This window comes from Zeugodacus cucurbitae, chromosome 5 (assembly GCF_028554725.1).
Source record: "Zeugodacus cucurbitae isolate PBARC_wt_2022May chromosome 5, idZeuCucr1.2, whole genome shotgun sequence".
NCBI lineage: Eukaryota > Metazoa > Arthropoda > Insecta > Diptera > Tephritidae > Zeugodacus > Zeugodacus cucurbitae.
Window position 1 is genome coordinate 71,749,926 of NC_071670.1, and position 23,019 is coordinate 71,772,944.

At 37.1% G+C, this 23,019-nt stretch overlaps 1 protein-coding gene across 5 annotated transcripts in view; it reads right to left on the reverse strand.

Annotated features, from left to right (window-relative positions):
* LOC105217648 (phospholipid-transporting ATPase ID) overlaps positions 1 to 23,019 on the reverse strand; it is a 29,065-nt gene extending 6,046 nt beyond the window's left edge. The window contains exons 1-14 of one of the 5 annotated variants that reach the window (XM_029043676.2): positions 22,634 to 23,019; positions 9,368 to 9,426; positions 7,466 to 7,678; positions 6,227 to 6,319; positions 5,625 to 6,068; positions 5,476 to 5,559; positions 5,226 to 5,360; positions 4,911 to 5,159; positions 3,714 to 4,121; positions 1,979 to 2,269; positions 1,736 to 1,909; positions 1,402 to 1,678; positions 1,187 to 1,339; positions 909 to 1,095 (exon numbers count right to left, since the gene is read on the reverse strand). In XM_029043676.2, coding sequence (XP_028899509.2) covers positions 909 to 1,095; positions 1,187 to 1,339; positions 1,402 to 1,678; positions 1,736 to 1,909; positions 1,979 to 2,269; positions 3,714 to 4,121; positions 4,911 to 5,159; positions 5,226 to 5,360; positions 5,476 to 5,559; positions 5,625 to 6,068; positions 6,227 to 6,319; positions 7,466 to 7,678; positions 9,368 to 9,426; positions 22,634 to 22,667 — 2,801 coding nt within the window. In that variant the 5' untranslated portion in view covers positions 22,668 to 23,019. Of the gene's footprint in view, positions 1 to 908; positions 1,096 to 1,186; positions 1,340 to 1,401; positions 1,679 to 1,735; positions 1,910 to 1,978; positions 2,270 to 3,713; positions 4,122 to 4,910; positions 5,160 to 5,225; positions 5,361 to 5,475; positions 5,560 to 5,624; positions 6,069 to 6,226; positions 6,320 to 7,465; positions 7,679 to 9,367; positions 9,427 to 9,948; positions 11,873 to 22,633 lie in introns of those variants that run through there. The other 4 variants (XM_054230498.1, XM_011192745.3, XM_011192744.3 and 1 more) reach the window with 4 other exon arrangements.

The window sequence follows — 23,019 nt, forward strand, 5'->3', positions numbered from 1 at the left end:
TGCTCCTTAACTATAGTAGCACTTTAAAAGTCAGATATCTTATTGGCCCAACTTTCTTTTGTTTGTTATTACTCATTAGGGTTATTTTTGAAGATTTGTTAGATAGTGGTTGGCTGCTATTTATATCCTTATTCTATCTCTTTATGGAAAATATTACTCATACGCCCAGTACCAACCTCTCTCATTGGTACAAAAGTGAATGATAAATTATTGGAAAATGTATTGAATTGAAGAAAATTTGTTTCTTATTTTATTTATGTTTATTTGTGGGGAATTCCCTTCATTTCGAAATACTTTCGAAATATTGTATAATCCAAATATACACCATTTAACAGGATATGAAGAGATTATTGATAAGCATTGGCTCATTTGCGACTGGTAAAATTACCATTCATTATTAAAACATATGAGATTAGACTTTACTTTATGAATCGAATTCTCTAAATCTTCGTTAAAAGTGTTTTTTCTGAGATACGTCTATTAAGTTGAAATTGTGGATTTTTTCTCTGCCGATTTTATTTACTGACAATGCAATTATTAACTCAAGTTAATGACCAAAAAATAAAACAATGCCTCGTGACCATATTTGTATGTATCTACATGTACGAAAAATATCTACGAAATAACACGAATTATTTACGTATGCATATTTCTGTGAAGTTTAAGCTCGAAATTTAGGAAAATATATAGAGTTCTTCATATCAATATTAAGCATTTCAGTACGAGATTTAAATTCGAAAGAAATCCGAAATAATACTAAAAAATCAAGGAATACGAATTTTGCTTAGAGACAAAAATAAATAGTAGATTAAAATAAATGAGAAACGTAGAAGAGTAGCAGAGAAATAGAGAGTGTTTGTAGGTGGGTGGGTGTAAATGTGTGGCGTTTGTTTTGGAGTTCCCTCTACCTGTCCGGTTCGCCCTTATTATGCTTAATTTTGTCATCATCCCACCTAAAGGTAACCACCGATATCGCTGGCGCTGGCGGCGGTGAGGTCCGCGTGCGCAACCCAGTGCCATACATCACAGACGAGTTCCGATCGGCACTATTCGCACCATTTAAATTGAGATTCAAGTTAACTGTCGGCTCTAGCGCTGCAAGCAAATAGGTAAATGGAAAGGAAGAAACGTTAATTCAAATTAGTATGTGACTTCATTCTGCATGCTACGCATCATCAGTGCTTACGCGTTGGTCTAAATCGATTGAGTATTCGCACCGATTCACGGAATTGGCGCAGTTGCTTGTTGACTTCCTCAAGTGAACTGCCGTCCACGATGAAGACATCGGCCAATTCATCGGTCAACAACTGACAGGAATAGCCAATATTTATAGCCGTTTCTAAATGAATGGTTCGAAATAAATTGCTGTGCCATTGAATTTATTTTGGCTCATCTACACACCTTGTTTATCACCGGTTAGTACCCAAATTTTTATACCGGCCATTTGTAGGTTAGCTATCGTCTGAGGTACACCGTCCTGCAGTTTGTCTTCGATCGCCGTCACACCGACGAGTATCAAGTCGCTTTCGATCTCCTCGTACATGGCGTTGAGCTTCTCTTCGCGTGCGTCCAGCGAAACTGCCGCTATTTGTTGCCGCTGCGACCACTCTATGTAGTAGGCTTCGTCAAGACGTCTCTCGGCGAGTACCAGTGTTCGTAAACCTTCGCCAGCGAATTTCTGTAAATAATGTTCATCCAGTTAGAAAATGAAACGAAATTTCAGTTAACAGCTCACATTCAAATGATCCTGGGTACGCGCCTTAATATCGTTTTGACTAGTACATAACCTATCGTAAATCACATTGTCAGCACCTTTGCAGTACAGTATAATGTCATCGCCTCGCCTCAATATCACCGACATGCGCTTGCGCACGTTATTAAAGTCTATAATATTCAGAAGTTCATACTCCTGTAAGTAAGAGAGACAGTTTTTTTTATTATATGGATGTGTTTATATTCACAAAAGCAAGGTGCTCACCTCTCGGTTCCCTTTCACCTCTATGGTTATACTATTCGGCGTTCGTGAACGAAAAACGAAGCCGAAATTTCGCGCTGCCGATACCAAGGCTGCCTCATCGGGACTTTGCGCCTGGTATTCTAGGCGTCCTTCCACATACTCGGGCATCACGGTGTGACAAAGCGCGAGCAGGCGGAAGAAATTTTGCGCATGTTCCTCGTCGGAACGCACTGCATCCAGCAGCGTCTTGTCGTACCAACGAAACTCTGGCTCGAATTCGGGATTCGCCGAAAAGTCCACCGGTTCAAGAGCCTTGAAGACATACGAAAATATCAGTTAAGCTATACTGCCATGTCACACGTGTGAAGGTTACAATGGTAGCATGTCGAAATGTATGTATGTATGTATGTACTTATATGTATGTATATGGACGAAGCGTGATAGTCTTTTAATTATTTACAGATATTGGCTTAATTTTTTGTTAAGACAGTTATGAGTTATGCAAGCTTATTTTCAGTTCGCTCTAGTGTTAATACAAGTACGAGCTTAAAAGCGGTTGTACGATATATATGGTACATATATTCAGCGGTTTCAAAGCATGCTGTTTGAGGTTAGATAAGAAAATTGAAAAAAAATTGAAGCGACCCGAAAGCTGTTTGCTTTTTGGAGTTATGGAGAGTTATGATTTTAGCAGTTGGTTGAATACATGCCTTTCGAATACTTAATTAATAAGAAGATTAATTTCTTAAGTCCTATATGTACTTATGCAGCTAACTATTTAAGAAAAATCGTGCAAAATAATAAAAATAAATGAAAAATTTAGCGGGAAGGCAGTTAGGCAGAGGAAGAACTTTTTTCAAAACTGAAGAAAATGGGATACTCAAAGCAAACATAAGAGCAAACAAGAGAGGTTTCTAGGGTGCATGAAGCGTTTAAGCCACTGGGGCCGGGCTTTCGACTGCCTGGGGCGGACATTCATGAAATCGAGCGCACAAAATACATTTAGTCAAGTACAAAATCGCATGCATACGTGCACTTGTTGGTGGTGGGACGTGCTCCAGCCGTTGGCGTAGAGGTTAAATACATTGTCTGTGGTGCTTGTGGATTTTGTGTTTTTTCGGTTTTTACAATTGCTTTTGCCCTTGCTGTCGGTGTCGGTGTCCGGGTTGCTGTTGGTGTTGGTGATGATGCGGACACTTTTGTTGTTATTTTGGTGGGTGCATTTTGTACAATTGTCGCATGTTTGCTTGAGCATTCTTTTGGATTGCGATTTTAAGTTCGACTTCAGTTTCGATTTCATGCTGCCTTTTGGGCGTGATGCTTTTGGCACTGAGCGGCGGCAATCACAGGCGGAGCATTGCACACTTGTGTTGCCAATGTTTTTCGTATTTGTTGTAATGCTTGGTTTTCGTGTGCTTGCTGGGGGACTGGTGGGCGTTGGTGCCGCTATTTGCGTTAACGAATCAGAGTGCATTGTTCTCGTTATTTGTGTGAGTGATGATGTTGATGATGATGATAATTTCAGTGATGATGAGGATGATGAGGATGATGATGATGATCTTGTTGACAATGTTGGTGTAGATGTTGATGTTGGTGTATTCGTTCTAGTTAATGGCAGTAATGTTGTACTGAACGACGGTGATTTCTTGGTGCTGGTGCAAGCATTTGTTATGGGTGTACAGCATGTGGTATTACTGTTGTTGTAGGACACAATCAGTGCCCTGTGCGGCGGTGCAGAGTCACCGAATATCATTACTTTATCGCTCGAATTGGACAGCGTGGAGCATTGGCGCCGCAGATTGCATGTTGGCGACTGGTGCGCATTTGTCGCAGCTGATGTCGGACTAATGGAACTCTCATCGTATTGGACATGGCGTTCAGTTTTCGCTGGCGACGGTGTGGTGTCATCTAATGAGTTCGTCACAGTGGATTGAGCCGTCGTTTTTGTAGTGTTGGGCAATGGAATTTCTTTGGGGGAGGTCGTCAAGCTTACTGGTGCTATGGAGATGTCAGCAGTGCCACCGTCCTCGGGACTGGAGACCATAATTGTGCTCTTCGGATGTACTTCGGCGCTGTGCAAGAGGATTGTTGGTGCCGGTGTGATTTTGCTGGCGGCATTACTGCCACTCAATTTACAGTTGCAATTCTGTACATATTTTTGCTTCTACAACGAGGAATATGGTTTAAGGATTTTCTTTTGCTAAGAACAAAATTCAAAAGTTTGATAACATATTTCAAAAAGAAAATTACATCACGTCACATATGGTAGAAGTCATGTGAATAGAGGGAGAGTGAAGATGTGGGAAGCGCTGGAAGAATGCTCTCAACTTAAGCTTTGTTTGGGAGGAACTCATGTGTGAGTGGGTATGCCAGCGCTAGGTAGTGTGCAAATCGCCTAATACGACTATTTTTCTATTCACAGTTAAAATGTGAATTTACATTTTCTCGAACTTCGATATAAAAATGGTGCAGATATACATAATATTTACATAAAAATGTGCATTTAAAGAAGTTGTGGCATCTTTGGAACATAAGTAAGTAGTTAAAGCGTTGTTTTTGACTGAAAATTACAAGCGGGACCTTATTTATTGTTTTTTTTAGTTCTTAATGTTATTCAGTTAAATTACTCGCAAAATGATATTAGAAGGACATGTGTCTATGATTGGATTATTTTTTGTGTGTTTTTTGTTTTAACCACATGCAAAACCGTTATAGCTAGCGATTATAGATATTGTTAAGTTTCTTTAGTGTAAAGGATAGTAGATTAGCTTTAATATGTCTAATTTCCTCAAATGTTGCTTCAAATTGTGTTTTTGTATATGTAATAAGTAGTCTAAGACCAGAAGACGCCTAGGCTTCGAGACGAGCCCAAACAGATTAATTAGAATTTATATACATATTTTGTTAAGGAGACATTCTCTTTGCAAATGGAGTAGTTACGAGCATTACTTACATCCGTGACCTCGATCACTTCGCCTGTGCGCAGGTCGAAGACGTCGCCGTAGGTACGACCGTTAATACTGCATTTGTTGAATGTCATTATGTTCTGTGTTAGTGTGCCAGTTTTATCTGAAAATATATATTGTATTTGTCCCAACTCCTCGTTGAGTGTGGTGGTACGTGCTTTGGCATGAGTTTTCGAGCGTTCGTAGTACATTTCCTCATCCCAATTGATGAGAAATGATTGCGCGAAACGTATAACCTACGTGGAGGCAAGTAAAGTGGTGATAATTCTACTTACACAATCATAAAAGTAGTTTAGGCTTACCTCTACTGAAACGTAGAGAGATATTGGCACAACAGTATTTAAGACGATTGCATAGGAAAAGAAAACCAACAGACCAATAACGGTGGAGCCTTGTGCAACATTTTTTGGTATGATGTGTTCCCAGGGTAAGTATACCTGTGAAACATAAAAACGAAACGCATCAATAAGTCAAAGGCCTACTCTTTAAATGCACTATTTATTAAGAAAGTTGAAAATTATATCTAACTGGACTTAAAAGCTAAATGTTTACCTGAAAATGCTGGCCGATAAGGTTTTCCCAGATGGCACAGGCCAAAGTGAAGAACGCACATATAGAGAGTAGAAAAAGTACTATCTAAAAATAAAAATATTTAGACTAGATAAGACATATTTGTGACCAAGCAAAGTTGTGTTACTCACTCCAATTATAATAAAATTTAACAGTCTATCAACACCGGTGCTTTTGAACTGTGTTTTGCCCGAATTCTGCATTAGTTTTGTGTCCTTGCCCGCAAATATGACTAAACCATAGCACCATTGTGTATTTCGCAGCACACAGCCTCTAAGTAGGATTTTCTCATTGTCGAGCGCATACCTATGATTGCGCCATATCAGTGTGCCCTCGAACTTGTTCAGTAAGTTATTTGGCCGCTCGCAGATTATTTCACCATTGAAGTTCCACAGAAGATCATGCCGCTGCCCCAGTTCCGTGATCTCTGGCAAGCATTGCTTACATTTTAAATTCGTTTCGCCATCCAATTCGGCAGTCTCGATGAAACACAAGCCATTCGGTTCGGATGTTGTCAGCAGCAGTATATCGGCGGCCACAAACTGATTGTTCTCCAGCCGTATCACGTCCCCAACCTACCAATGAGTAGATTCAAACATGTATTGTATTAGCTAAACAGGAGGTTATTCAATTATTATAAATATCATCTAGAACTGTTGATTGCATTTTTAAGGAATCTCGCCTTTAATTTGTATTTTCCGATTTCAATATCATAAAATATTCAAGGACTTACCTGTACTCCTGACCATTTCGCATCGATTAATTGACCATTCCTCAATGTTTTCGATCTTCTATTATTCACCTGAGAATCTGACAGATGGCGTTGCTGCAAGGTGTGATTAAAGACGTCATAAAGTTCAAGGTTCATGTACAATGAATTCATTATGAGAGAACTCAAAATTAATGAAATTGTAAACATATATTTGTTGTCAAATAAGCTAGTCTCTACATATGCATATTCAAATATATTCATATAAATAATCAGAAATCATACACGAGTATATAGTAACGTATTCTAATGTTATTCGTATCATGTAGGTTTGTACATACTGTAACAATATGCCGAACATATTGTGAAACTAGTTCATTGAAAGTACATTGATAATGAATTATGATAATATTATAATTAATATTTTTTACTTATTACCCAACATTAAACGGGCTCAGAAGCGTTCCCATGTCAGATTCATATGTGCGTAAGGTTATCGTGTATGTTGAATGTAGTAAAAGGAATATCGAAAGTTATCCTACAGTTGACTAATGATGTTAATAACAGCAAATAAAGGGGAATCATTCATATCTGTGTGATATTAATGTAATATGGCTAGTTAGATAAGGATAATTTTATATAACGCAATTTCAGTATAGATAATTAAATGCGGAGGAGGCGTACATTAGGGTGTCCTTTAAATGTGAGAACAAATTCTTTTGAGTTTCTATATGTATAGTAATATCAACTTTGAATACTATTATGTGAAGAAATAAATAGTCTAAATTGTTATTATGTCGTTCGAAATAAGTCGAATCCAATAGAAACGAGAATTTAACGGTGATATCTCCTTTTGATCAAATTACTACTTAGGGAAGACAGGGTTATTCATTCACCCTTAAGAACTAGTCTTAAGTGTATAGATTCATTTTTGATTTTAGAACATAAAAAACTATCATTTCTACTTATTAACAAAATAATGGCGGTATATTAGTATTACCAAATCAAGTAAATTTTGATATAATGGAATGGGATAGACGTTATTGGCTATATCAATTAACTTGGAAGGATGTGTGGAGTTGTATTATTTAACCAAAATGCGCATAATTATTGGTAATTATTGCCTGCTAAAGTATCGTGAAACACTAATTAAGAGAAATAAAAATGGGATTATAATTAAGTGAAGTCAATTACACGAAAAATAATACATTCCGAAAATGTACGAGTATATAAACAGCACAAAAGTACTATTTGGCTACTTACAATGTCATCGTAGGCATCTTTAACCGCAGTCAATGTTAATACGCCAATTAGCGGTATGGCGGTGGTGACGGGTGTTAGGGATGATATCGCTGGTATGAGTTGCAGCACCAATAAGCACAGGAAATAGAAATTGGCAAGACGTTGAAATTGTTCGAGCAGATTAAATGGCAAAAACGTCAACAGTGTATACTTCGACGTTTTAATGAAATTGTCCTGGAGTAAAGAGAAAACGAAACTCATTAAATTAAATAATTAAATATTGTTAAAAATAATGTTTCGCTATGAGGGGGCACACTAAAAAAAATCTGAAAGTGTTTGTGGAGCCTAATATTATATAGTATTATGAAAAAAATTATGTTAATTGTGTTACGAATATTGCAACAGATTCGCTCAGGCGATTATTTGTCTAATTTACTATATATTTTTGCTGACGTCTCACTAAGATCTGGCGATTTTATGAATTATATACATATTTAGGCCATAGGTCAACGACATCAAGAAGATGTCTGAAAGCGCGACTACTGAACTTGACACGCAAAGAAACGATTGTGGCATGGCACGTTACCCCACCTAAAGCAAGAACCTTCGAAGCTCAAGTTCACTATTTCGTTATATCAAAAATTGCTTATCATGCTTATAAAGCGCACACCGTTGACCTAATTTGGTATTTCCGGTAGAATATTAAATACAAATACATTCACTCTCTTACAAAGTCATCTAGATTACTCGATATTGCCAATATTTTGCCAACTTTTAGTTTTAGTTTCCTATTGAAGCTCTGGCATTTTTTATTAATACGCAATCGAGATACGCAAGCTCAGATGTGGAGCGGAATACAGGTGAACACACTGTCGCATTTCACCCGATTCAAGGTTCGCTTTTGCACAAATTATAGAAAAGCAATAAAAAGCACGGAAGCTAAACACTTTTCATAGTGTTGAAATATTTAAATTGTACTTTTCCAAAGCAACTGTCGCATTGCACTAGGTGTCGATATTTTTGAATGAAATATATATGAAAATATATATATATATATATAAATAACTAACACCTCAGCTACCTTTCTACACTCGGCAATTTTTTATTCCATTTCAATAGATATTCGTATTTGCGTGAATTTATTCAGCCGTCTGTCGTCTATCCTCTGCCGACGGTTACTACGAGCTTTAGCTGTGTGTGCCGGTGCGTGTGCCACTTTGTTTGTTTGCTTGTATGTATGTATGTCAATTTCAATGCCAAAGCGCTAATCAGTCCAAGAAATTACTACCCCTGAGCGTCATCGGTCGCAAAGATCAATGAAAACCACACACACACACACACACACATCTATTTACGGGTGAGTGCATATGCATACAAGTAGGCGAGTAAAAACGTTATGAATTGGGGGTCGCTCGGTCTCGGTCCGAATGAATGAGTTGAATGAGCAGTTGAATGCCAATGTGTTGTTGTTGTAAATACGGTTATAAAAAAACGAAATTGTTCGATATTTGCATGGAGGGGCTACTATTATGGACCTACTATGAGGGCGATTACATACGGATTTCATGAAAATGTGTGTCTTTGCTACAATGTTTGTACTCGAAACACTTTTTTTTTAATTTCGGCAGGAATTACTTTCTGATCTCTCCTTTATCGCCACTATCTGCGCCATTTGCATTCAATATTAATCGAAATATGCCAATATTTACACACATACACATACATATGTACACAAACACAAATGGTAAATATACACTTTCAATAGACACGCAGCTTTCCACCTAAATCCCTCTGCAGGATGCCCATATGAACAGAGAAGCTTCTTGGAATGGCTTGTGTTTGCGTACAAAAATGCGAAGTGTCAATATTAAAATGAAATGAATATTTGTCAATAAAGAGTCAAAATAAAAAAAAGATACTTACGGCGTATTTGAATTGGGCATTAAATTCTCGGTCGTTGGCTCGAATTCTGCGTTCGTTCTCTGCAATAAATGTAGAAGAAATCCATTAGAATTTCCATATAATGATGAAAATTTTATGTTTCTTGAAAATACCAACTGTGCGTAAAATATAACTAATGACATTTCGGATTCTTTCTGTCAACGCCACTTGAGAGCCCATCTCGAAATACAATTACAATTTTTTTGTGTAGAGTTTGAAGATGCAACAGTGATATTAAATATTTCGGCATTACAAAAGCAAACTCAGTACCGAATACCCAACAAGATCATTGCATTCAACGGAATTTTAAAAGCTTTGAATGATAGTATAAAAAGCATAGAAATGCGAAGGAGATCCAAGGTCGTTAATTGGTTTTTCGTTTTTTAATTGAAATAATTATTAGATGAGGAAAGTTAGAAACTAACAACCCATCTTGCAAGGAAATAACTCATGTACACTGAAATATTTTTAATTAAAATTATGAATAAATAGGATATTATTGCCACTAAAGACAACTAAATGCTTTCAATTTGTAATAATATGTATAATATGAGACCATTTACCCGAAAAGTAATATGAACTGCGCCGACGTCGCAATTGTGACAGCCTTCGTACGCCATTGTCACTGCCAGCACCGTTAACACCCGGAGACATCGAAAACTGTTCAAATTCAGTATTCGGTTTCTGGCTTTTACAGCCGCTTATACTCTCAGTCTCAGCGTTCGCACCCAACGATCCATCATTTGCCATTGCAGCGGTAGCCGCGGCGGTCGTACGTGATCGCCGACGCATGCAGTCGCTGCGCTTCCAACCTGGTAACTTGCCCAGCACCGACAAAAGCCGCGCCCGAAAACCGGATACTGGAGCAGGCATGGCGCCATCGACCCCATCCTCCACTGACGCGAGCTCCGAAGTGAGCAGCATATGATCGCGAACACCGCGATCTATAAATGCGCTAGTCTGGTGTGGAGCGTCGGTGTTCTCACTCAAATAAATTGCTGCTTTCATTCCTGTCAGTGGCTCATTTATTTGCTTACCCGAATTTGACCAGGGCGCCGGAGTGATTGTTGTGTTCGCATGAGCCTCAGCTTTATTCGCTTCGGCGTGTTTTTGTTGTCGTATTTCGCCCGATTGGGCAAGCGTCGCTAGGCTGTAAAGGCTGTCGGTTTGTGTGCGGCTGCGTCGTTTTTTGGAGTCGCGTCTAGTGAACACGGCCGCAACATCGGGTACGGTTTGGCTTTGGGGCAGCGTTTTACTGATGGCGGTGGTTGGGCTGCAGGCAGCTGTTGTCTCCGGCTTGGCTAAGTTTGCAGGAACGGTGTTTGTAGGAGCAGTGCGCTCGGTGCTGCTGTCACACACCGCTATTGTTGTAGGCGCAGGACGAGGCTTGCGACGTAAATGAAACCAGCTGTGTCGTCGTTTTTCAGCCGATCGGGATGGTGAATATAGTTTTTGCTGTAGCGTACTGGACGGTTTTGCGCCGCTGTCGGATATGCAATGCTTGGCTGCCTGGAAGTATTGTGCTTTTGATGCCGGCTCTTTCTGATCCGCCTGCAGTTGGTAGCTCTGGTGGTGTGCTCTTGGCAGCACACATGCTGTGACACCGCAATCCTCATTGTCGGAAGACTCCGCTTGGCGCGCACCAAGCACCTCTAATTCCAGCGTATCCGGCCGCTTTCGATTTCCGATTGGCATTGCACTCTACCCTTCACTTCCATACATACATGCCAAGCATATGCAGAAATAACTGTGCAAAGGTGTGACGTAATCGAAAGACGATGTAAGCGCTTTTAATGCTGGCTGTCGTGATAAAGGCTACGTCAACGCAGAATTGTTGATAATCAAGTTTGTATGCGCCGTTGCACTGTCAATTCCATTTCTATATTTAACGGCACTTTTACACTTAACCACTTGCTGTTTACACTTCCATTTTAATTGCTTGTTTCTTTCACAACAACAACAACAACAACAACAAATTCAATTATTTATGCCAAAATTTTGCACAATAGTTTTTCTCCGCAAAGCAACCACCTGCTTGGGCGATATGTTTTTACAAACTAGAGCCAAATGGCCTATTTTGCACTCGCCTCAATGGTTCGTATGTATGCATCAGTACAACAATTGCATGGTCAAAATTAAATTACAAAAAATATACATATTTGCGAGTGTGTGTGCGAGTGTTTGCCCACATGTTGTTACTGCAATGGAAATTGGGCGATAGCAATTTGGCTAAATTTACGCCAATTTGATTGATTGTTTTCCAAGTTATTTAACACATTTCTAATTCACTTCAATACGCCGGTAATATTTAACACTGTTGACAAACTAATCTGTTGATCGTCGGTTAAACTTTCATTTGTCTTAAACAGCAGATTTGAAAAAGAATTCAAAAAATTTCCCGTTTTTGAACTAAATTTATATGTATTGGCAGCTGAGTGCGCTAAGAATGAGACAACCATTCGGTGAGATCTGGCTTTAAATATTCGTTCGTGTTCTCTGGATGATTATGTTGTTGGATAATAAAAGTTGGACGAGTTTGCTCCAGCCTCTAGCGAGTTTATAATGTCGTAATTGTTATTGTTATTAATATTTACATAATTTACAAGTATATTATGTTATAAACTATTATCATCATCTGATTATTTATACTCAGAGTAGACAGTATAATTATGTATAAAAATCACATGAGGCTTGTCAATAGCTGCGGGCCATTTGAGTTTTTGTTTGTTAATTTGGAAGTAAACTCATTTATATGCGCTGGTGATATGTGTAAGTTTATAAAGGGAATTGAGAGATAAGAAATTGAATAAAGGGGCTTGATCGCAATGTTACAGTCATGCATTTGAGTGTTTGTGTGTATGTTTGTGCAGGGGACAGTGACATAGAATTTTCTACAGGAAGCTAAAAGCAATCAGTAAAAAAATATATAAAACATTTTAATTACAAAAGTGATTTGTAATCGAGGCAAAGTGTGGGCTCGCCCGTGAAAAAACATGAAACATATTAGTAATAGCTTTTACTTAGCCCTTTATTCTCTTGGATGCGAATGGATTAAGTGCATATCAATTAACCAACTGAAAAAACTCATTAAATAAACTTAAAATACTATTGAATAGTTAACTGAATAATTAACAATTACATATGTTATGTTCACACCAAGCGCTATTCACTTGGCTTGTTGCCAACAAAATTACAGGTCAAAACACGGCGATCTGTTGAGCAGGGCGTATGAGTAATCAGCATTTAATGGCGAATTTGCAGGTATTTACATATGCAGTGTATATTTGTATGTGTGTTAGTATGTAAACAATACTGAAATACTCGCAAACATTTGTAAGAACATATTGAGATACGCGTTCAATAGATTTGGTAAAAGTTCCAGCATTCAAAAGCACTATTTAGAGTGTGGCATTCCATATTATGATGTTTAATGCTTATTCGAAAGCATGCGATAGATCCGAATTTTAATTGTTATGTTGTTGAATTCTTTGCTTTTTGCAAGTATTCCAGATATTATATTTAAAGCATTCAAAATGTTGAATGTGTTAAAAACACATCGCATATTTATAACGAAGATGTTTATCAACAAATTTCACTTGTTAACAAATGTTTCTGTGTCCATTTCATTTTCCCAGCATTTGAAAGGAAGCCATTAGTAATTATTCGTTGGATGGCGTATATTATTTGGTTCTATTGAAAACACACATATTTTTACCAAATTTATTATTTCACTCATACTATTAATATTTCACGGAATAATAACTTTTTTAGCACGATTTTTATGGATGCCAGTTATAGTTGTATTCTTGGCTCTCAGGTTATGAACAGTTCACTCGAGAATACTAACCCTTTTAATTGCAAGATTTTGAGATGAATTATATATAAAGCTTTTCAATGGATGGAGAAATGGCGCCAGACAACACAAAGGATGAAATATGAACAGCAACACTAGCACTTATGTAGATATGCACACTCAAGCAAACTTCTTAACAATCTCAAACTAAATATAATATGAATACAGACACACTTATGCCTTTCGATTTTAACGTTGTTTGAGTGGAATATTTGCACTTTGTTAAAATAATGGAAATAAACACCAGAAAGTAAGGTCAACAAAATGTGAAAATATTTATTTGCAAGCGGAAATGCATTAAATAAATGCTGCAAATAAATTTTCAGTAAACATAAATGTGTGAAACACGGAAAAACACGAATATTCTTAAGTAAGAGCGGAAAAATTTTACCAAAAAATTATGAATTTTTATAAAATATGAGAAGTGTATTTATTTGAACCCATCACGGAACAAAGCTATTCGGCTCAGCGAGCCTTTAGGTGTTAAAAATGTCAAATTGTTCAAAAGTTCAATTGTAAAATAAGTTCAATATGGGTTTCGGTCCTACATTTTCAGATGTAGGAGTATTCATTGCTTACTTTGTCTGCAACAGCCGCTAAGGTTAGACGTCGAAAGGCTATCCCAACAAGGATTAGAGTTAGAGAAGTGTTTCCACGATTGGAAGCAGCGCTGGCATAAGTACATACATGATATCGAATGAGGACTATTTTCAATTTCTATGTAGAATAATGAATTAAAAAAAACAACGAATATTCCCATTATTTTTGAACACAGCTTTTTTATATTGCAACGCTGTATATGCAGTCGAATATGTTTTATACACAATTGAAGTTTATTTAATTGTGTGTATTAGCTGTTACTAACTAAGCGTGCGTGTATTTGTATGGAAAATCCAGGTCACGACAAATTAACCTTATTTAACTAGTTAACAACCAAACAAAAAATCCAAGCAAAAACATGCTGAGTAAGCATCGAAACGCGTATATTTCTCTGCTAACCACAAATTTTACCCATTAATTAGACACATACCAAGTTTTCCGACTACACAACACTTCAAACGAATGACAAGCAAACGCACTTAGGCAAAATTGCTTAAATGTTAGAGCGAAGATATCTTATCGAATGCCTATTGAGTGACAAAATCGAGAATAAAGGAAGTTTTGCGATTTAATAGAAAATGCTCTAATAACTCTGATTTCTGAATACATTTCAAGCGAAAAATCTCATTTACAGGCTGCATTACACTTAAAGCGCTCTCCATTTGTCAGACAACCCCAAGTTGTGGTTCACAAAATGGCAATGGTGTAATTGTTAAATGCTTTTATGATTTCTTTATAACTAAAGGGTGATTTTTTAAGAGCTTGATAACTTTTTTTAAAAAAAAAACGCATAAAATTTGCAAAATCTCATCGGTTCTTTATTTGAAACGTTAGATTGGTTCATGACATTTACTTTTTGAAGATAATTTCATTTAAATGTTGACCGCGGCTGCGTCTTAGGTGGTCCATTCGGAAAGTCCAATTTTGGGCAACTTTTTCGAGCATTTCGGCCGGAATAGCCCGAATTTCTTCGGAAATGTTGTCTTCCAAAGCTGGAATAGTTGCTGGCTTATTTCTGTAGACTTTAGACTTGACGTAGCCCCACAAAAAATAGTCTAAAGGCGTTAAATCGCATGATCTTGGTGGCCAACTTACGGGTCCATTTCTTGAGATGAATTGTTCTCCGAAGTTTTCCCTCAAAATGGCCATAGAATCGCGAGCTGTGTGGCATGTAGCGCCATCTTGTTGAAACCACATGTCAACCAAGTTCAGTTCTTCCATTTTTGGCAACAAAAAGTTTGTTATCATCGAACGATAGCGATCGCCATTCACCGTAACGTTGCGTCCAACAGCATCTTTGAAAAAATACGGTCCAATGATTCCACCAGCGTACAAACCACACCAAACAGTGCATTTTTCGGGATGCATGGGCAGTTCTTGAACGGCTTCTGGTTGCTCTTCACCCCAAATGCGGCAATTTTGCTTATTTACGTAGCCATTCAACCAGAAATGAGCCTCATCGCTGAACAAAATTTGTCGATAAAAAAGCGCGAAACACATTTCGAACCGAACACTGATTTTGGTAATAAAATTCAATGATTTGCAAGCGTTGCTCGTTAGTAAGTCTATTCATGATGAAATGTCAAAGCATACTGAGCATCTTTCTCTTTGACACCATGTCTGAAATCCCACGTGATCTGTCAAATACTAATGCATGAAAATCCTAACCTCAAAAAAATCACCCGTTACATATGTATGTATGTATGTCGGCATGAGAGCTTAAAACAATTGTCACTGAGCCACCACGTGTAATCAACATTGTATGTATTTTTATGTATACAACCCGAAAGGCCATGACAATGAACAAAGCGATTGTCTGCCAAGCTGAGTTGGAAGTGTCGCTCTCAGCTGACATAAACACTTCTACATATGCGTATGCCCTTTACTAGGGGAGCACTCTATTTTCTTATTGGCATCATAGCGAGCAGTTTAAGTTTTATTTGTATTTGTGAAATAGTGCGGCAATATTGACTATATTCCAGCTAGAACTTTGATCAAGCTTGCGTTTGAATGCAGCCGACGTCTTAATCGACGTGTGTCGTGCATGACTGACTGATCGATCATGACATTCAGTGCGAATATTCAAAGGAAAGGGAGGCATTAACACGTTTTCCCTACCGGGTATTTCGAATACATATGTATGAGCGTGTGTGCATATCAGCGACTGTCATTCATGGGTTCGCAGTTTTTTGCGATTTCAGAATAAAAAATGACAAAAATTACATAAGCGTGATTACGCGCAAGCGTAAACTTAATTGTAGGCAAGAAAACTGTCGCCAACAATTTTAATATAATTTTGAAGTATGAAACAAGCTAAACATGCATACAAAGACAATCACATATATGTACATATGTAGGTATATAGTATCTGTGTGGTTACACGCAAAAGTGAAAAAGTTCAGTTCGCTTTAGATTCATTCGCTTGCATATAAGTACATATATGTTTATATTTGTATGTATGTATTTGTGTGCGTACAAAGTGCAAAGTATAGTGAACACTGCCTTGCCATAAGTACGTAGATATGTATGTATGTGTGTCACTAGCAATCATACGCTTATTATTTGTAGGAAACGCACGCGGGCTTTCCATAGCCCTCTAAACATATTAACAAGTTACTACCAGCCAAGAACTTGTTAATATGTATGTTTAGAGGGTGGACAACACGAACACTGCCAGCCAAATATATGGTGCGCCCATTGCTGCCGGGTAGGGTAAAAAGCATGAGTCACGTTTTTTCTCTATTTTACTAAGAAGCTACATACTTTGTTGTGATATTCAATGCGTTTAATTAACTAGAACAATATAGACAAGCTCCCTCACATATGAAGTGCAGCAAAGTGAGTCGAGCATAGGAGCATAGTGCCATACACTCCGCACGCACAGCACTCAACCATTTAATAAAAATCGATGAAAATTCAATAAAAACGCAAACTAAACGTACACACAATCGCACATACATATATGTATGACCAGTACGTATGTGAACATAGAAGACAACTCGCAAACCAGAAATAATTGCAGAAGAAATGCTTCGAATTTATTTTTACATATGTCACTTGTGCACTTTTTTTGTTCATTGCAAACATTCATCATAGCGCTGTTCAGCGCACTCAACGTAGTCAGTTGTGATGACGTCCGCTTGAAGGGCGCGCCGCCAAGGGTTGGCCGGTGGAGGGCCATGGTAATGACAGCGTACACTTAAGCACGTAACTACATACAGACACACATGCTCGCATAGCATACTCGGCTATGAGGTTGCATGGGTGTGCTGTTTTATAGTTGGCTGTAAGCGTAACAGTCGGCCAAGATCACCCGCTAACGCCAGCGCTGGTGGCGGCCACTACCAGCCAACCGCTCTCAAGCTGCACAAGCAAGCGAGCGACCAAAGGAGGTCCACAAGAGGCCGACTGCTGACGTCGTAGTCGTTGTTGTATTTTTAGTAGCACATTGTAATGCTTTGAACGATTGTCGCCGATTTGTAATGATTTGTAATTGTGGTGATTAAGTTTTCTGCGAATTTTCTATTTGCTTTGTTGTGATTTTTTCAAGTACTACTATATTACTTTATTAAGCACCAAAACCGATTTATTCAACGTTCACAGCACAAACAATTGCAGCTAAATCATTTTTTAAAAAATCATTACTAGAAGCACGAAAAAACATTTTACATTTCGCATAATTCCCTACTTGGCCAAATCTATGTGCGTGTGTGTGTGTATTTTGCACAGGGGCTGCACTTCATTACTTTTAACTCGAGTTTAACGCATTTCACTAAACAAATTATTATTTACAGTAGATTATTTGTTTTTAAAATAATTTTTTGTATTTTTTTTTTAATTTTCTATTCCGAAAAGCCACGGCAATAGCCTGACAGGTCAATTGCTACTTTTCGACCAGCAAACGCCACAAACGAGAACGAAATCGAGACTAAAATGAAAAGTTGGAAAAGCGCCTCGACTCAATACGATTTCACTCACATGGCAGCGACTCAATGCGTTTGGCGCAGAAGCTCGAAAATGCAGAGAAATGGAAATGTAAACAATAAGGAAAACACTCGTTTCGGTTGCGTCTATTCCATCCCCTCCGATTCCACCATCTTGTTGGTGGTAATAATGATTGTGGCGGCGTCTCTTGTGGCAAGTAGGGAAAGCAATTGTTGTTGCTGGCACTACGCTTTGCTCTATTCGTAGTTGGCGCTGGCGACGGGCTATTGTCTGGCTAAACTCACTGACACATAGAGAAGTGTAATGGAGCAGTATCGTAACTGTGCCAGTGGTGCCAGTGTCAACAGCTGGCGACAGAAACCCGATCAACAATTCCACGAAACTCGGCGTCTCCTCCAACCCACCTACTAAAGCACTACATACTTATATACTAAATAAGCATTTTGTCTATGCGAGCTAAAATATAACCTTTGTTGAAGGCAAATGAATTAATGCTATGCAGCATATAAACATAAATATATAATCTACATATATCTATGTATCTATATATGTATTATATATTTTTAAACAAAGTGACTGTGGACTTTTAATAGGGAAATCCCAAATATCACACAACCCAAGTTTACTTTTAGCGCTAGTTTAACTTCATTATTGAGCAAAGACTATTACACTCTGAGATTTCTGGCTTACTTATGTAGAGCTTCGTGTATTATATGTATATCGCGACGGTTGCGTTGATCTTGTATTAAATATGCAAAAAAGGAGAAAATGAATTACGCAATGTCTTAGTCATACTTCTGGTGATCTAAGCCTCTGGAGCGCTTTAAAGACCAGGTTAGGTGATGTGAATCATTATAAATAATTGGAAACATGTGTACGCTGAAGTTTATACAGACCACTTTGAATGAATCTGGGAACCAAAAAAAAAATTAGATGTAAGACTTACTGAAGCAAGTTATGATTATAAAGATTTCTATGTAAGTAACAAGGTGGTCCATATTCATTATAGTTACTTTTCGAGTCCTTTCGTTAATTTATTGTTTTTACTTGTTAAATCAAAACTTTAGGGGTTAACATTCTGCATGGCATTTATTTACTTTGTCGGCACATTGCCGGCTTAGTAAGTAACATATTTTCTTGTTTTTAACTATACACAAGAATACATATATGTACATACAAAGTGTAATTGTAAATCATCTCAACGCTTTATTCTCACTTTTATTGTTTGCCGCCTTTTTGTGCCGACATACGCAGGGGGTTTCGTGATTTTGCGCACTGTAGCCGAAAGCCAGCTCAGCTGATTTCGTACGATTGTACTAAAGTCTAAATAAAAACAACAATAATCGAAGTACAAACGGCATAGTAAACGAGAAAGAGCAAATGTCTTTGAGCGACAAAATGCTGTGAGCGCGACCAGGGAGAAACAATTGAGTTGAAATTTATTTAGTTTATGTATTTTGAAGAAAAAAACTTGTATTTACGAGCAAATATGTAAATAATTTTGTATGTAGGTAACTAAGCGTTGTTGGTGCAAAATAAAGTGAACTCCATAAACGAATGCGGTGTTGTGTGTCCCATATTCGGTGGATCCAAGTTCGAAACACACATCGACTACATGAACTAACATTAAAGTATTTTAAAGAAGCGACTTAACCGCGGTAAGTAATGTTAAACTTCAACTGACAAGAAAATATCTCAATATCCATAAACTGTCGGAGGCGACAGTTGACAGTTTATTACAGTAAAAATCATTAATAAATCGCATTAAAATAGGTTTAAGTCTGATATTTTTCAAACTACTTTGATTTCATTCACAAAGCGCTTGCTCAACAATAGTATTTTTTCAGTTTAGTTTCATGATTCACTGCAACGTAGCTTTACTCACTTGAGCAATATGAATTGAGCTTTGTAGATATGTGTCTAAGCTGACTTTAAGTTGTTCTGTGCCGCACGTCACAACGTAAGCACGGCGAAGGGCTTGTCAACACAGTAATGATTATTCAAGCGGTTAAAAAGTCATTGTTTCGCAAGCGGGAAAAACACACTTGGACAAAGTGAAATCGCGTGCATGCAAATACTATTTAATTTATCTACATATGTATGTATGTATGTATGTATAATCGGCTGATAATAATAACAGGACGTAGAAATGTAATAGGAAATTTGAAAATCGCACAAAAAATTTTAATTTCTACATCTTATTCATATCAGTAGAGTGTTGTATTTGTCCATCGATAAATACATATTTTTTTGCACAGATTGTTAATTATGTACATACATAGTATATGGTATATGCATGAACTCAAACTACTGTTTTGTGAGTCATTTGTGTTCGCTGACCCGGTCTTTGTGACAAAGCGCGATCGAGACAAGCTCGAACTCCATATACTTTCATACATGCATATATGATCATAATTAATATTCATTCATTACGAAATATAAACAGTTATATAAGACCAAGTTGGTTAACAATGGCCGGAAATTTGTAATAAGTACCCTGACGGAATCATGATCAGTTGGGATTTGCTTGCCTATTTCAAGCGAATTGTACTAGCAAGTAGTCCGAATAATAATTTGTAATCAGTTTTAGAATTGGCGAATAGGCAATGCCATTCGTATTTTTATCTCGTATTCTTATACTTGGAGAATATCTGTTATCATTTGCTTATTTATGTCTCGCAAACACATTTTTTGTTGCAAATACAGTTATTTTTCTGCAATTCTCTTACCAACGCACGTGTACTCCATCGCAGCCTTGCCATCTAATATGAAATTGAACTTTCTTTGGACAACAATAATGATTATTTACACGTGTTTTGTTTATTGATCCACAGCGCATATCTCTCTTGCTGCTAGTGTATATACCCTTGACCTATTGCGCCCGTGCGCCAACCCTCGCAGTCATAAATATTTTCTATTTGCCATAAGTAAGTATTTTGTCGTTGAAATTAATGAGCTCCTTTAATTCTTTATTTAACCAGGATTCGCAGCAAAACAAGTATTTGATTTAGTTTGCCTTATGTGCGTACCTCTGTGGACATACAGGACATATGTATGTATGAACGAGTAAGTATGTATGAACTGAGTACTTAACGCGCACACAATTCAGTACATACATATGTATGTAGCTAAGTATTATACTAGTTCAAGAGCAGGTGTTTAAGTGCGTATATATGTGTAGATGTCCACTGAACAAGATGACAGAACGCAACAAAGGTGATTTGTTTTTCACATTGCTTTCCAGAAAATATAAGAGATTTTGTGCAGTTTTTAATGTTTGCTCAATTAAAATGACCACGTGTTCCGCAAATGGTCTAACTTGTCACTCTTGACATTCATTACTTTCAAGTCTTGGAACCAATATAAGCACCAAATGTACAGTCAACTTAACAAGCTAACCAATCTCATATTATGGCCTATAAGCCTGTTTTTTATGAACAAGTGGCTGTTCCTATTGGCGATACCAGAGGATGAGCAAAGGTACTTTGCTTCATTTAATATTTCGAATTGGCGCCAAAATCGCTTAGACGGTTATAGCGCCGTTTTAATAAGTGGATATGAGTTCAAAGTTCAAAGCGGATACAAAACCATATGAATTATATTATTAAGACTAATACTCGAGACTTCTTATCCCAATATCTTATATTTAAAGCTAATTGTAGTCGCAAAAAAGTCCAATTACGGTGGTACAATTGAGTAAACATAATAAGCTCAGTCATGACGTTTTACTAACATCTCATTTACTTCCTGTAACTGCTGGGTAAAGTCCAATAATGATTATTAATCCCAAGGCAGCCTTCGCGTAAGTTCACGAGAAAGCGAATTGCTATGGAAGTCATAATAGTCGTAATTACAAGAAAGTGTCGAGTGCAACTTTTCTTTGTTGTTTTGTATTCTATGAAAATATTTTTAATACAAGAACGTTTTAAAGCATTTGCAATAAATACATACATCATATACTCGAGGTATTCAAAAATAATGTTTATATATTTATATACCCTGCAAAAAATGCGAAAAGTCCAGCATGAGTCCAAGATTAGTCGAAAGAAACACGCCACTAATTACACCTGAAAGGCTTTCTACCGCTAACTTAGATAAAAATGACGATGTTTCAATTAATAAAATTCAAAATATGTTTTAAACTATGTTATGTTTTAATTAGTTATGAAGGTAATCCTTGGCACTTGGCACTAACTAATACCAAATTAGATCCGAAACGTATGCATTGGGAACTATTCAATTCCTATAGAGAGAAATCCGAGTGTAATCTCTTTTAAGTATTACCTCTACATACTAGAAATATATAAACATGTACAGCTAATAGGTGTGACAAAGAGGCAATATATGTAATTTCGTCGAAATGTGATCAGATTACACTTAGGCTATGCTTTCACCTCACCGCAAATCAGAATTCTGATTCATTGTCATTGTCACATACATATTTGTAATATAGTGACGCTATGTTGGTGTAAATAAAAGTAGATTTATAAATAAATACATACAAACCACTCATTATTGCAGGCCACAACAAAGCGAAACACCTGCACCAGATTTTGCACTGGTTCTAATGTCATTGTACGGCATTATAGGATTTATTAAGATTTTAGTTAGGTCCAAGGAATAGATAACTTGTTGTACATCGTACTCTACGTTTTTATTATGGATCTTTCGAGGAATATTTTTATATCAATTGTTTAAGATTCATTTAATTTATATATCCTACAAAAAGTCAGGATGTTACAGGACCTTTGAAAAGGGGCCGTTTGGTTAGATGGGAACTTCAAGCCCGTTATATCGATTAGTCAATATTTTAATTAATTTGTATTACAATGCAATTCATTGAAACTTACCTTTTTGTGGCTGTGGTTGTGTTTTCGTTCCCATTATGAATAGTATGCTCCCTTAGAGTGTTTTAGTCCAAATAGAAGTTTTTTGTTTAAGCGTAGACTTGGTAGATAAAACGCGTATTAAAAGTTCGTATAAATATATTTGTTGTTGTACGTAAAAATAAGTGCACTTTTCGTTAGAATGTTTTTTTTTTGTTAATATTGTCCATAAATAGAAACTTGTAAATTAAGGTAACTTTTGTTTTATATTTTTGTTTTCTCTTAAATATTAATTTAGCACTTTTATTATTCTATAAATTTTGTTAAGTTAGTTGAAGGTAGAATGTATCCTTTGTTGCCGTTGCAATTAATACAATTCACAAATGCTATTTGTGGTTGTGGAACGTAAG